The sequence below is a fragment of the Danio rerio genome, chromosome 6, assembly GCF_049306965.1.
Source record: "Danio rerio strain Tuebingen ecotype United States chromosome 6, GRCz12tu, whole genome shotgun sequence".
NCBI lineage: Eukaryota > Metazoa > Chordata > Actinopteri > Cypriniformes > Danionidae > Danio > Danio rerio.
In genome coordinates, this window is record NC_133181.1 from 61,134,115 (window position 1) to 61,149,288 (window position 15,174).

General features: G+C 33.8%; 1 protein-coding gene across 9 annotated transcripts in view; it reads left to right on the forward strand.

Moving 5' to 3' along the window:
* ralgapb (Ral GTPase activating protein non-catalytic subunit beta) overlaps window positions 1–15,174 on the forward strand; it is a 115,776-nt gene that overhangs the window by 59,577 nt on the left and 41,025 nt on the right. For 6 of the 9 annotated variants that reach the window (XM_009302762.5, XM_009302763.5, XM_073954779.1 and 3 more), the window contains 3 exons: window positions 7,507–7,708; window positions 13,979–14,146; window positions 14,372–14,486. In XM_009302762.5, the coding sequence (XP_009301037.1) occupies window positions 7,507–7,708; window positions 13,979–14,146; window positions 14,372–14,486 (485 nt within the window). Of the gene's footprint in view, window positions 1–1,468; window positions 1,505–7,506; window positions 7,709–13,978; window positions 14,147–14,371; window positions 14,487–15,174 lie in introns of all 9 variants that reach the window. The other 3 variants (XM_021477328.3, XM_021477330.3, XM_021477331.3) reach the window with 1 other exon arrangement.

A 15,174-nucleotide genomic window follows, 5' to 3' on the forward strand; every position in this document is an offset into this window, starting at 1 on the left:
TTTTTTGATGTGGTCAATCTGGCAACCTGTGCTTGCACGTGCTTTGAACCGGGAGTGCAATACCCAGTTCAACCACTGGGTGTCAAACCTACATACTGCACCTTTAAATTTAAACACTTTATTCCAATGTCCTGTCTATGTGTATAAAATGACTTTTCTAAAATTGAATTTGATATGGACGCCACCATCTCGTCTTTGACCCATTTGTAAATTGGCTAAAATTAAATGAATACAATATGTAATATTTTATTGACAATAGCCCCTTTCACACAGTGATACCGGTAAATATCTGGAAAATTTCCGGAACGACTTTACCGGTATATTCAAAAAAGTGCTGTTCACACAGACGAGGACGTTACGGAAATTTTCCAGAAAAGAGCATTCACACATCCATTCCAAAATACCGGTAAATTCTGACATCATTCACCACAAATGAGCTTTAAACGGCTGCGCTTGTATTTGTAAACATTTGACTAAATTACAAACTCTGGATGATCAATATTGTGAACAACTTTCGCAGGATCACTTTCGCATGTCGAGATGTTCATAATATGTGCGTGTGCAGGCGCTCACAGGCTGAAGCTTGAAGGTAAACAAACATAAGCATCTCATCGATGATTATTTACACAGTTGGCATAAAGAAGAACATATAAACGTGATCTGACTAACTTCTAGCAGTTAAATGTGTCTGGAAAAATATTCAAAGGTTTTTATTCTCACAAATCGCGCGGATGTAAATGCGTCTGACTGTTCTGATTGGCTAAAGCAGACGTCTCACGTCAGCACGTTCTAGACGTGCACGCGCTTATTACGGCAATCTTCCTTCTGCGTTCACACAGCGCAGCATTCCGGCAAATTGCCGGTAATGTTACAACTTCTCTTTCCGGAAAATAGCCAGAACGAATTTACCGGTATTTTCAAAAAGGACCTGTTCACACATACAACCTTTCCGGAAAGGTCTCTATGTGTGAAAGGGGCTAATGAAAAGCTTGCGTAATCCATTGATAGAGCTATTAACATACACCTTTATGGAATATAAATGTTATCAGTTGATATCGGTCTATCACAGTTTTTACATGCCTTATTGAAGTAGATTTATGATGTGGTAACTTTAGTCTCCAAAATAGGACAGTCATTTAGAGCAGATGGATAGTTCTTATGTAAGAATAAACGTCTAACAAACATGCGTTTATTTATACACAAATATCTGCACAGTAATGAAAACCAATGTTGTGTAGTGAATTGATTGAAAGTTTTCTGTGGAATTACATGCATCTTTTCTTTTCTTTACTTGCATTGTTTTTGTTCATCTTTCATTTCTGCATGATGATCTATTTTTAATGGTTTACCTGTGTCTTTAAAACCAAACCACCAGAAAAAAACAACAACAACAACTTCTGAATAGTTTACTGAACTCTACTACTGCTGTTCTTTGATTTGTTTCCATTTTATCTCTGTTATCTTGCAGCAACATTTTTCCAAATTCTTCTTTCTTATAAATCTTGTAAGTAGGAACACAAGCTTTACCAGTTGCAGTTATTTGGTTCATTTCAGTTTGTTTTCTTCTTTTTCGTTGACACTGTCACTCGTTCATTGTTGCAGTACTTGTTTTTTTGGGGCAAGAGACTTGCGCATACACTGCTTGAGTTAAAGGTCCGAGGAGTCTTTTGACTGCTGCCCAAATCTCATTGGCTCAAATGCGACAAATATTCAGGATCCTGAGGCGGGATGTTGGTCGAGTACACTGTAAAAAATAAATAATATTACCAAAAGCCATCACAACACAAGCTTTTATGATACTTATGTAATTTATTCTTATGAGTGAAGTTTATTTATAAAGTAATTTCAAGAGGATCACATGCTTATGATTGTCCTCAGCTGCTTATCATGCATCAGCTCATGATTGATTCTCCAATCAGATGATTCCTAACCCACTATAAATAACCAGAGTTTTCTTATCTCAATATCTTCGTCTTGAAGAATACCCCCTACTCCCCCTTCTCTCCATATGGGCGACAGGCCGGCCCAGTGATTATTACTGTTGCCTGTTACGTTCCTTCCCCTTTTTGTCCAGGGTTGGGAAAGGAAAACAAAGAAAATTTTTGAAGAAAATCAAAGAAGACCAAATTAATGAATTGTGTATAGGTTAACTAAACAAAAATTGAGGGAACACTTCAATCCTCTGCTTCAGAAGTGTGAAACAACCACAAGAGAACTTTTGTTCTCATTCAATAAACAATAAATGAAGCGTAAGTCTTCAGGAGAACGATTAACTAACAACAACAACCAAAACAGATCTAGCTTAGGAGTACTAAATTACCTAGTGCAGGTTAAAGTAAAGAAATAAAACAACAAAGGCTTTCCTCAACTCCCTTACTATGAATAAACAGTCAAACAAGTACAAAAATAAAAATAGCACCCTCTAACCTACAGCTTCATTTCGTAAATCAAAAAAGTCAGACAAAGAAACAATACAATTACCTTTTATATACCACACAAAAAAACATCGTGTCACAGATGTTTTCACACTGCTTGACTATCTGGCTTGCATTTCGTCGCTGCTTTGTTTACACTGCAAGATGGTTCGGCGACAGAGACTTTCACATTGCATGACTTTACTATAGAAAGAATCGCCGACAACTTCGTCCAAACTACGTCTCACAGCCAAAAACACGTAGTATATCTTTTGTTATTAACTAAGTTCCACAACACAAGAGAAACTCCCAAGTTTCTTCAAAGACGGAAGTTAAATTGAACCCAATAGCTTAATAAACTTCTCTTAATATACAACAAAGTATGCAACAACCACAAGTCTGGAGCAGGGGATAAGTGAACCTCTACTTGGGTTGAGGTACACTGCTCTTTTGTCGCAGCATGTTACTGCAGCACACTCCAACGATGAGCACCACCGGGGCCCAATCAGCTCCACCTAGCGAGCAGGCAGACACATTGGAAGAGTAAAGCTGCGGTCACACTAGAGTTTGTGTGTGCGAAATTCTGTCATGCGGCACTGCGAAAAGAGGCGGGATTAAGCAAGCTTATTAGACGTTTATAAAAGCAAGCGATTGCTCCATGTTTTACATTTCTGTCCTGAGAGACGAGCCGAAATGGGTGCCTATGGGATGACAGAAAAAAACAAGAAGGCGAGACAAAGAAAAAGACATGCACAATATGCAATAATAAATGAATAAATACCTTCAGTCGTAACAATAGTTAACATCTACAGTTAAGGACAAAATGATTAGACCTGTGACCCGTTTCATTATTTTTAAAATATTTCCCAAAGTGCTGTTTAGCGGAGAGAAGGCTTTTCAACACATTTTCAATCGTAATAGTTTTAAGAACTCATCTCTCATCTCAGAATTTCATCTGACTGCCATGATGACAGCACATAATATTGGAGTAGCTGTTTTGCAAGATGCTAGTATTCACTAGGTATTCACTAGGTTGATTAAGTTTATTAGGCAAGTCCTGGGAGAATAGTGGTTTGTTCTGTAGACAATCTCAAAATAAATAAATAAATAAATAAATAAATATTCACTGTATAACCCAGCAGTCAGCTTTATCAAATGAATTGAGTGTGGTCAACTCAAAATTCACTGAAAGTTAAATCTACTCATTTGAAAAGAGTTTTGAGCTAATTAAATACCTAATTACTTCAACTTAAATGGAGTACGTTCACGGTACTCGTATAGATTCATTTTTTAACTTGCTTTACTCAAATGAAGTTCACAGTACTTATTTGGATTCATTTTTGAACTTAAATGGTTTGTTGCACTCGGTTTCCTCAAATATTTTGAGTTACCCTTATTTCCCAGTGTGTATATAGTTTTTTAAGGGGGCTAATAATGTTGACCATAGCAGGTTTTATTTTACATTTAAAAGAAAAAATCTTGCTCGCTTAAACATAAAAGATGTGGTTATAGAGGAGGTCAATTGGGCAAAGCAGCCACTAACCTAACGGAATGGTAGTAAATCTATCCAACACACAAGGATTAAAAACTACCATTGAAGTAATCAGGACAGGCCTCCGGTCGAGCCGCTGAGACCCTAGAATGTTTGTCGCGCTTGATCCTTCAACTTACCCACCATCATTAAAACAAGTTCCTACCCATATCATCTCCTGAAGGACCTCTACTAACTGATCTTCTCCAAAGAAACACACCAACCAATGTTCTGTTCAGTTTTTGCCCAGCGTTTATTTGACAGCTTTTGTTGATTTTTTTTTATGTTAGCGTTTGGTTGATTTCCATTTGTTCTTTTTATATATGTTTTGTATGGATATTTTCTGCATGTCGTGGTTGTTGGTGCAATTTGTTTCAGCCATATTGTGCCTTAATGTCTTAATTTAGGATGCTGGACTGTAGAAATTGGCCTTTAATCAACGTTTGTCTGACATGAAGCTCAACTGACATGCTCTGATAACAGGGAGACTGACCAGGAGATGGAGAAAAGCGTGTTCTGTTCTGCGTCAAACCGCTCATGCACTAACACGATCCAGCATGATGGTAGTTAAATATGATTTAGTAAGATCCCAACAAATAGATAAATACTGTACGTGACGGTCTAGAAGAAGAGCCATTACGTTAGCACTCGCTTCCTACTGCAAATTAAATCATCTCATGTCAAGTAAATGTAATTAAGTCATGCGGACTTCATTTTTTATTTATATAGGTACAAATGATGATTGGTATGTAAATGAGAGTTTATTATGTTAAGTAATAATAATAATAATGATAACACATTCAGTTTAAAGCACCTTTCAGGAAACTCAAGGTCTCTGTACAACATATATACACAATTATACAATTAAAAAACAATAAACCAAGAGTTTAAAATATCATAAAATCCGCATATTAGTTCTGAAGGATCTTATGACACTTATGATGCATTATGTACAGTTGAAGTCAGAATTATTAGCCCCCCTGAATTATTAGAACTCTTATTTATCTTTCCCCAATTTCTGTTTAATGGAGAGAAGATTTCTTTCAACACATTTCTAAACATAATAGTTTTAATAGCTCATTACTAATAACTGATTTATTTTATCTTTGTCATGATGATCGTTAATAATATTTGATTAGATATTTTTCAAGACACTTCTATACAGCTTAAAGTGACATGTAAAGGCTTCACTAGGGTAATTAAGTTAACTAGGCAGGTTAGGGTAATTAGGCAAGTTATTGTATAATGATGGTTTGTTCCGTAGATTATTGAGAAAAAATATAGCTTAAAGGGGCTAATAATTTTGACCCTAAAATGGTGTTTAAAAAATCAAAAACTGCTTTTATTCTAGCCGAAATGAAACAAGTAAGATTTTCTCCAGAAGAAAATACATAATCAGAAATACTGTAAAAATTTCCTTGCTCTGTTAAACATCATTTGGAAAATATTTAAAAACGAAGAAAAAAATTCGAAGGGGGCATATAATTCTGACTTCAACTGTATATGATGTATTATGATGCATTCTTAGTTAAATTTGAGGAATAAACTAGTTTTCCTAATATATACATGTAAAAAAATATTTTGAATTATAATAATATTTAATCAATTCTGTATTGAGTTATTTGTTATATGATAATATTTATTCATTTCTGTATTGAACTATTAGGTTGTAATGATATTTAATAATTTCTGTTTTGAATTATTGAATTAAAAGAATATTTAATAATTTCTGTACCGAGCCATTTAGTTGTAATAATATTTAATAATTTCTTTGTTAAATGATTTAATTGTAATCAGATTTATTAATGTCTGTGTTCAATTATTTGTAATATTATTTACTAATTTCTACATTAAATTATTTCATTGGAAAATTATTTTTAAAATTCTGTATCAAATTATTTAGTTGTAACAATATTTACTAATTTCAGGATTGAGTTATTTATTTAGTTGTAATATTATTTAATAATTTCTATACTGAGTCATTTAGTTATAATTATATTTAAGAATGTATGTAATGAATTATTTAGTTGTAGTATTATTTAATAATTTCTGTTGAGTCATTAATTGTAATAATATTTAATAATTTCTGTATTGAGTAATTTAGTTGTAATAATATTTAATAATTTCTGTATTAAGTCATTTAGTTTTAATAATATTTAATAATTTCTATATTAAGTCATTTAGTTGTAATAATATTTAATTATTTCTGTATTGATATATTTTGTTGAGTGTAGAACAATTTTTTTAAACTTTAATTTTATTTATATATATATATATATATATATATATATATATATATATATATATATATATATATATATATATATATATATATATAAATTATATAAATATTTAATATATTTTTTAATTATTTAATTGTAAAAATATTTAATAATTTCTTTATTGAAATATTTAGTTGTAATACTATTTAATAATTTCTTTATTGAATTAGTTGTAATTATATTTAATTTATTTATTGAAATATTTAATTGTAATACTATTTAATAATTTCTGTTGAATTATTTTGTTGAGTGTAGTACAATTTAAAAAAAATATTTATATTTATATTGTTTTGTATAAATATATATGAAAACTAAACATTTGAATTATAGGAATGTTTGTTTGTGTTAAAAATATCAAACTTTTTAAATCAATAAATTGTCGTATTCATTTTAAAGTTGCATTGCCTTTATAAATGTATTAATAAGGGTGCATATATTTGCATAAGCATACAATTAACATTACAAAATAACAGAAACAAAGATGATAAATGGGAGTTTATTATATAAGGTAATGTTTTTGATAAAAATTTTTGATTAGTGTATTAGATTCATTTCTGAAGGATTATATGACACTTAAGACTGAAGTAATAACTATGAATAATAATAAAGCCTCAATTGAATTTGAGGAATAAATGACATTTTACTAAATATTAATGTAGAGAATTGCTATTTTGAACTTCTATCATATTTCATAATTTCTGCATTAAAACATTTTGTCATGTAGGACAATTTGTTTCGTAAATTGTATTACTTTTTTTTGTTTTATTAATGTTTATATCAATAAATATTAGAGTAAAACTAAATTAGTATTTAAATAATTTAAATAATTAATATAATTATATTATTAGAATGTTTGTATTGAAAACACCCTACTTTTATAAATTAATCATTGTCCCCATGTCATATGCAATTTGCAAGTTGCATTATCTTAATAAATGTATTAATTAATGTACATATAATTGCATGAGCATACATTTAGCATCATTAAAATAAAAGTAATGCATTTTAAATGACAAAAAACCTTCCAAATAACATTGTTAGTGTTTCTAATTTAAATAAGACCTCATAGCTGCATATGTCTATTTTATTTTTGATCAAACATTTATATTTATTTTATTTCATTAATTATAGATAAAATAATCAGCATTTGTCCAATAATCTCTTTGTCGGTATTCCCTGTCATGGCCTTCAAAAGTGCACATGTGTTTCACTGAGTGTTTGTTTATCTCTCTCTCTCTCTCTCTCTCTCTCTCTCTCTCTCTCTCTCTCTCTCTCTCAGCACTGGCCACTCAAGCTGGAGTTGAACTGAGGCGTAAGGGCTCTCAGATGTCCACAGACACCATGGTCTCCAACCCCATGTTTGACGCCAATGAATTTCCTGATAATTATGAGTCGGGTCGAGCTGAAGCATGCGGGACGCTCTGCAGGATCTTCTGCAGTAAGAAAACAGGAGAGGAGATTCTTCCCGTCTACCTGTCCAGGTGATCATACTACAAATATATATATATATATATATATATATATATATATATATATATATATATATATATATATATATATATATATATATATATTTACATTTAGTCATTTAGCAGACGCTTTTACCCAAAGCGACTTACAAATGAGGACAAGGAAGCAATTTACACAACTATAAGAGCAACAATGAATAAGTGCTGTAGGCAAGTTTCAGGTCTGTATAGTCTAAGAAGGAAAGTATTTGTAATATTTTAGTAATTTAGTAAATTATTATTATTTTTTTTTATTTATTTATTTATTATTTTTTTAGTACAGTTAGTGGTATATTCAGAGAGGCAATTGCAGATTAGGAAGGAAATTGGAGACTGAATAGTTGAGTTTTTAGTCGTTTCTTGAAGACAGCGAGTGACTCTGCCGTTCTGATGCAGTTAGGGAGTTCATTCCACCAACTGGGCAGGTTGAGCATGAGAGTTCGCGAAAGTGATTTCTTCCCTCTTTGAGATGGAGCCACGAGCCGACGTTCATTCACAGAACGCAAGTTTCTGGAGGGCACATACATCTGCAGAAGTGAGAGCAGATAAGAAGGAGCAAAGCCAGAAGTGGCTTTTTAGGCAAACATCAGAGCTTTGAATTTGATGCGAGCAGCAACTGGCAGCCAGTGCAAACGGATGAGCAGCGGAGTGACATGTGCTCTTTTAGGTTCATTAAAGACCACTCGTGCTGCTGCGTTCTGAAGCAGATGAAGAGGTTTGATAGAGTTAGCTGGAAGCCCGGCTAGTAGAGAGTTGCAATAGTCCAGTGTGGAGAGAACAAGAGCTTGAACAAGGAGCTGAGCTGCATGTTCAGATAGGAAGGGTCGGACCTTTCTGATGTTATAGAGTGCAAATCTGCAAGATCGAGCAGTTCTAGAGATGTGGTCAGAGAAGTTTAGTTGGTCATCAATCGTTACTCCAAGGCTTCTCACCATTTTGGATGCAGTAATGGTTGCCCCGTCTATCTGGATTGAAAAGTTATGGTGTAGAGTTGGGTTGGCAGAAACTACAAGCATTTCCGTTTTTGCGAGGTTCAGCTGAAGATGATGATCTTTCATCCAGCGTAAAGTGTCCAACAGGCAGGCTGAGATGCGAGCTGGAACCGAGGGATCGTCAGGATGATTATATATGATATATTTATATATATATATATATATATATATATATATATATATATATAAATATAAATATACTGTATATTAAAATATTAGGTTTAGTCTACTACAACAGGTGCAAATGAACACGGTCAACTCTCTATTCATCAGACTGATTAAAGTGTCACTTACAGTTTCCACACTATCAAGCAGCAAAAACATTTCCCAACATTTATATCATTATTAATATTTAAGCAACAGAATTAATGTGTTACAGCCTAATAAATCAAACAAAATTTTCTTGTCGGCTTAGTCCCTTTATTAATCCGAGGTCGCCACAGCGGAATGAACCGGCGACTTATCCAGCACATTTTTACGCAGTGGATGGTAAAACTGAACAATTCACTACCAAGAAAACAGTTAAAAAGAGCATCTGCAGCACGAGAACAAGAGATCTCATAATCTACTTTCGCTCTCGTGGATAAGGAAAGCTTATTCGCACAGACATCAATTAGCCTATAAATAATTAATTTCGATGTTAAGTGCAAAGATTTGTTTCAAAACTATTTCTAAATTCAGTTCTAATTTCCAGCAAACGAATAAATGAACAACAATAACGAAGTGTGCTCACAAACCTGAGTTATGTCCTAACACACATGCTGTGAACCATATGGTCTAAAACCTGATTTTTTAATAAAACATATATAAATATGCATATAGTAAATAATAATAACATTATACAAAAGCAAATTGTTATGAATGAACTGAAAAAGCCTCCCGAGATGAAGAAGGCATGAAGGCAGTGGTGTTTATATTCATGTAGGCTAGAAAATAATATATTTTGTAATATTTTAATCCTTTATATTTATATTCTATATCTATTCTTATTATATCCTATATATATCCTTAATATGTTTATTCTTTTTCATATGTAAAGATATTTGCGTATTGCTCTTCATCTTGTGTGTATTAAGCAGTGTGTAAGCGAGGCGCACAACTAACTCGCTCTGCGCTGGACAATAGACCGGCTTTGTTCTGGTCTACTGAAAAATCTATTATAGTTTCTCAAAATTGCAACGCGCCAGCATTGTGCCTTAACACGCCTCAACACGCCTCCCTTTTTAGACCAGAACACCTATGGGCGCACATATGAGTGCAAATGCATTTGCTATTTAAACAGCGCGGCGGAAAACGTCAAAATGACTCCTGCGCCAAGCTGAAACTAGCAAACAACAACTAGATTCTTAAAGTTTGAGAACAAACTTTGAGGCTGGCTTGTGAAAGCCTGACGGTAATAGTTTATTTAAACAGTTTTAAAAAGTACGAAAAGATAGATAGATAGATAGATAGATAGATAGATAGATAGATAGATAGATAAATAGATAGATAGATAGATAGATAGATAGATAGATAGATAGATAGATAGATAGATGGATTAACATGTTATTAGCATGATTTTAACGTGAAATTGCATGTTGTTAGCATGATTCTAGCATGAATTAGCATGTTACTAGCATGATTTTAGCATGAATTAGCATGTTGTTAGCATGATTTTAGTATGAATTAGCATGTTGTTAGCACGATTCTAGCATGAATTAGCATGTTACTAGCATGATTCTAGCATGAATTAGCATGTACCTAGCATGATTTTAACATGAATTAGCATGTTACTAGCATGATTTTAGCATGATTTAACACGATTCTAGCATGAATTAGCATGATTCTAGCATGAATTAGCATGTTCTTAGCATGATTCTAGCATGAATTAGCATGTTACTAGCATGATTCTAGCATGAATTAGCATGTTACTAGCATGATTCTAGCATGAATTAGCATGTTGTTAGCATGCTTCTAGCATGAAATAGCATGTTACTAGCATGATTCTAGCATGAATTAGCAAGTTGTTAGCATGATTCTAGCATGAATTAGCATGTTGTTAGCATGCTTCTAGCATGAATTAGCATGTTGTTAGCATGATTCTAACAAGAAGTAGCATGTTACTAGCATGATTCTAGCATGAATTAGCATGTTGTTAGCATGATTCTAGCATTATATAGCATGTTGTTAGCATGATTCTAGCATGAATTAGCATGTTGTTAGCAGGATTCTAGCATGAATTAGCATGTTACTAGCATGATTCTAGCAAGAATTAGCATGTTGTTAGCATGATTCTAACATGAATTAGCATGTTACTAGCATGAATCTAGCATGAATTAGCATGTTGTTAGCATCATTCTAGCATGAATTAGCATGTGACTAGCATGATTCTAGCATAAATTAGCATGTTGTTAGCATGATTCTAGAATGAATTAGCATGTGACTAGCATGATTCTAGCATGAATTAGCATGTTGTTAGCATGATTCTAGTATGAATTAGCATGTGACTAGCATGATTCTAGCATAAATTAGCATGTGACTAGCATGATTCTAGCATGAATTAGCATGTTCTTAGCATGATGGATAGATAGATAGATAGATCGATAGATAGATAGATAGATAAAGGTAGATAGATAGATAGATAGATAGATAGATAGATAGATAGATATAGGTAGATAGATAGATAGATAGATAGATAGATAGATAGATATAGGTAGATAGATAGATAGATAGATAGATAGATAGATAGATAGATAGATAGATAGATAGATAGATAGATAGATAGATAGATAGATAGATAGATAGTGGTAGATAGATAGTGGTAGATAGATAGATAGATAGATAGATAGATAGATAGATAGATAGATAGATAGATAGATAGATAGATAGATAGATAGATAGATAGATAGATAGATAGATAGATAGATAGGAGTGCGAGCATGAGTCAAACAAGCCAACCCCCGCCTCTCTACGATGTTCTGATGCTGAGATATAGCTGCTGTTATATCGTTGCTAGGTTAGTCTGTTTTGTTGCTATGGAGTTGATTGACAGCTTAGACTGATGATGTATCAAAGCTTCTTGCCAGTATGAACAGTTAAAAACAACCCCCATGTCTCTATCACACTGCAGCATGACAATATCAGTCTGAACCTCTTTAATTGCAGTCTATGGGACAGTTGCTAGGGTGCAGTATCTGGTTGTTAGGGTGTGGCTAGAAAGTTAAAAGGCCATCGGTGATTGGCTGCTGGCTAGACTGAGTTAAATGAGCTCAGCCATTAGTCTGTAGGACAGTTTGATGCAGAGTTATGAGCTCACAAAGTTTGATCCCATGTAAAGTCAATGAGAGTCTTTTGCAATGGAAGTCTATGGGACGGTTTCTAGGGTCCAAAAGTGGTTGCTAGGGCGTGGCCAGAAAGTTTAAAGGTGATCAGTCATTGGCAGTTTGATAGTCTGAGTTAAATGAGCCCAGTTAGAAGTCTGTGTGACATTCTGATGCGGAGTTATGAGGTCACAAAGTTTGATCCAATGTTACGTCTATGGGATTTTTCCGACGGTCCCGGGACGTTTTTCGGGAAACCGAAAGTCGGATCAGTCGGAAAGGATATAGCAACTCGAGTCAGAATAGTTCGGAGGTCTGACCCGAGTTTGATGGTCATAGCTTGAAAGGTCTAGGTGGAGATAGAGTTTAATTTTTAGTCTCAGAAGAAGAATAATAATATTAATAAAAATAATAATAAGTTTAATAGGATAACAGTAGTCTGGCTTGCTACACAAGCCAGCCTAATTACATCACACCTTGCGCCAGGTGTATAATAGGGCCCAAAGTGTTATTTTATGTATTATTACTGCATTTCTGAACCTCAATACTTTTAGCCATCAAATCATTTGTATCTGTTCAATTGTTTTGTATTTTATGTAGATAGTCCTCTAAAAAATAATCCCAATCAATGTAAATTGATGCATTTATCCAAAAAAGAGTTATAAGTCATCTTGTGAAATTATATTCATATCGTTATATATATATATATATATATATATATATATATATATATATATATATATATATATATATATATATATATATATATATATATATATATATATTGCGCTGATATATATATATATATATATATATATATATATATATATATATATATATATATATATATATATATATATATATATGTATATATATATATATATATATATATATATATATATATATATATATTAAGGGTGTCACGATCCTCCAAATCCTCGATTCGATTACATTTTCGATTCTAAAGGCACGATTCGATTCGATTTTCGATTATGAATAATTAATTAATTAATTAATGACCAATTAATTATTTGTAGCCTACCGTTTAAACTACCTGACCTGCATGGTCTTTGTTTTACCCATAAACAAATCATACAGTAAATGAATAAAGGCAAGATACACACATCATTACCACCTGTCAATCACTTTTTCTGCGGGACTCGTGAATAGGCAGTGATCTGTGTCGTTATAATGGCGTCGGTAAAAAAGACGCACAACCAACAGGAACCAGCCAACAGTATCTGAGGTGTTCGCTAAAATGACGAAGTACAAGTGAGTGAAAGATTGAAGCAGTCCTCTGACTGCCTGGACCTGCTGTCTCGAGCGCATGGCTGTGTGTGTGTCTGTGTCTGTGTGGTCACGTGATTGGCATTTTTCGCGAGCGGATTCACAACAGGGACGGGCGGAGGATCGCGATGCCAGTGTTGTCTATCGGATGAACGGTACGTAATACGTACATAGCAGAGCTTGCAAAACTGTGTTTTTTTGTCGACAACACAAAATCCAAAATGCTTCCACACCGGCGACTTCATTGAATGAGGAGAGGGTTTCTGTCGACGGGTCTTCTGCGTCTGCAGTTTAACAAGCACTTCAACAAGCCGTTTTTTTTCCCGCTTGGCAAGCCAAGCTGACGTGACATGGGGGCGTGGCAGCATCGACGATTCTATTTTTTGATTCAATAATCGAAATTAAGAATAAATTTCGATCGATTTCGATTAAAAATCGAAATCGTGACACCCCTAATATATATATAGCCATAGGTGTTCTGGTCTAAAAAGGGAGGCGTGTTGAGGCGCATTGCTGGTGCGTTGCTATTTTGAGAAATATATATATATATATATATATATATATATTGCAGATAAACTGAACATTTCAATGTCGAATATCGTGCAGCCTTACTGAAGATATTCAAGAATTGCCTGCAACTACTGAAATGGCCTTGATTTTGTCAGGTTCTACATGGTGCTGATCCAGGGTCTTCAGATTTCAGACTTCATCTGCAGGCCGGTCTTAGCCAGCATTATCCTGAACTCTTCTGCTCTGTTCTGCTCCGATCTCAAGGGAATCAATGTAGTGGTTCCCTACTTCATATCTGCACTGGAGACCATCCTGCCGGACCGGTGAGTGTCTGATGATAACCATGCCTGAGGAAATCTTGCACATGCTAGGATTACACAAAAAAACTCCTTGTTTAGCTCTGTGTCTTTTTGTTGATTCTTCACATCAACGACTCAACTCTTTTTATTGATGGTTTTATTTACCTCCTTACATTGATATCCAGGGGATGTCCACTCCTATTGCATGCTCAATGTGAATGCATGTTTCTGATTATTTTCCACCGACAGAGAGCTGTCGAAGTTTAAGTCTTATGTGAATCCTACTGAGCTGAGAAGAGCCTCCATCCACATCCTGCTGTCCATGCTTCCGCTTCCTCACCACTTCGGCAACGTCAAATCAGAGGTAAACAGAATTCAGGGAATTTTATATATATATATATATATATATATATATATATATATATATATATATATATATATATATATATATTAGCGATGTCAAAATTAGTGCGTTAACGCATGCGATTAATTTTAAATAATTAACGCGTAAAAAAATTTTTACGCAATTAACGCAGATGCAGGTTTTTTTTACCTCCTGTTGTGGTGGACGTGTGTTTAACATGCAAGAAAATTAAATAACACCAAGGAAGCACTTTTTGAAGGCAAGTTCCAGTATAAAACAGTTAGTTGCATCACAGGTTATCCAGAGTTTCATGCAATTTCGGGTGTTTCATTTTTAACTTTCGACTTCTGTTGTAAGTTGATACCGCATGGCGAACAGAAAGAAAATCCTCCGCATTTCGTGACTCGGTGTTCCTTTAAGGTAATAAAATCACTGCTTAGGCTACACGGTAGACTTTTAATAAGAGTATAATCTTAATCATATTAAAATTATGTGAATGTACTCAGAAAGTCTCTGGTGAAGTCGCGAGCTGTCAAAGACAGGGCATTACTCTGCCTTTCAGCATGCGCCCTCCAAGTTTAGCTTGTTTCCTCATTAAACGCATCGAAAGCGTATGCTTCGCGTTGTTGTGTCAGAATCCTTGTGAAATACAGTAATACTTTAGGACGCTTAGTTTAAGCAGATTTGA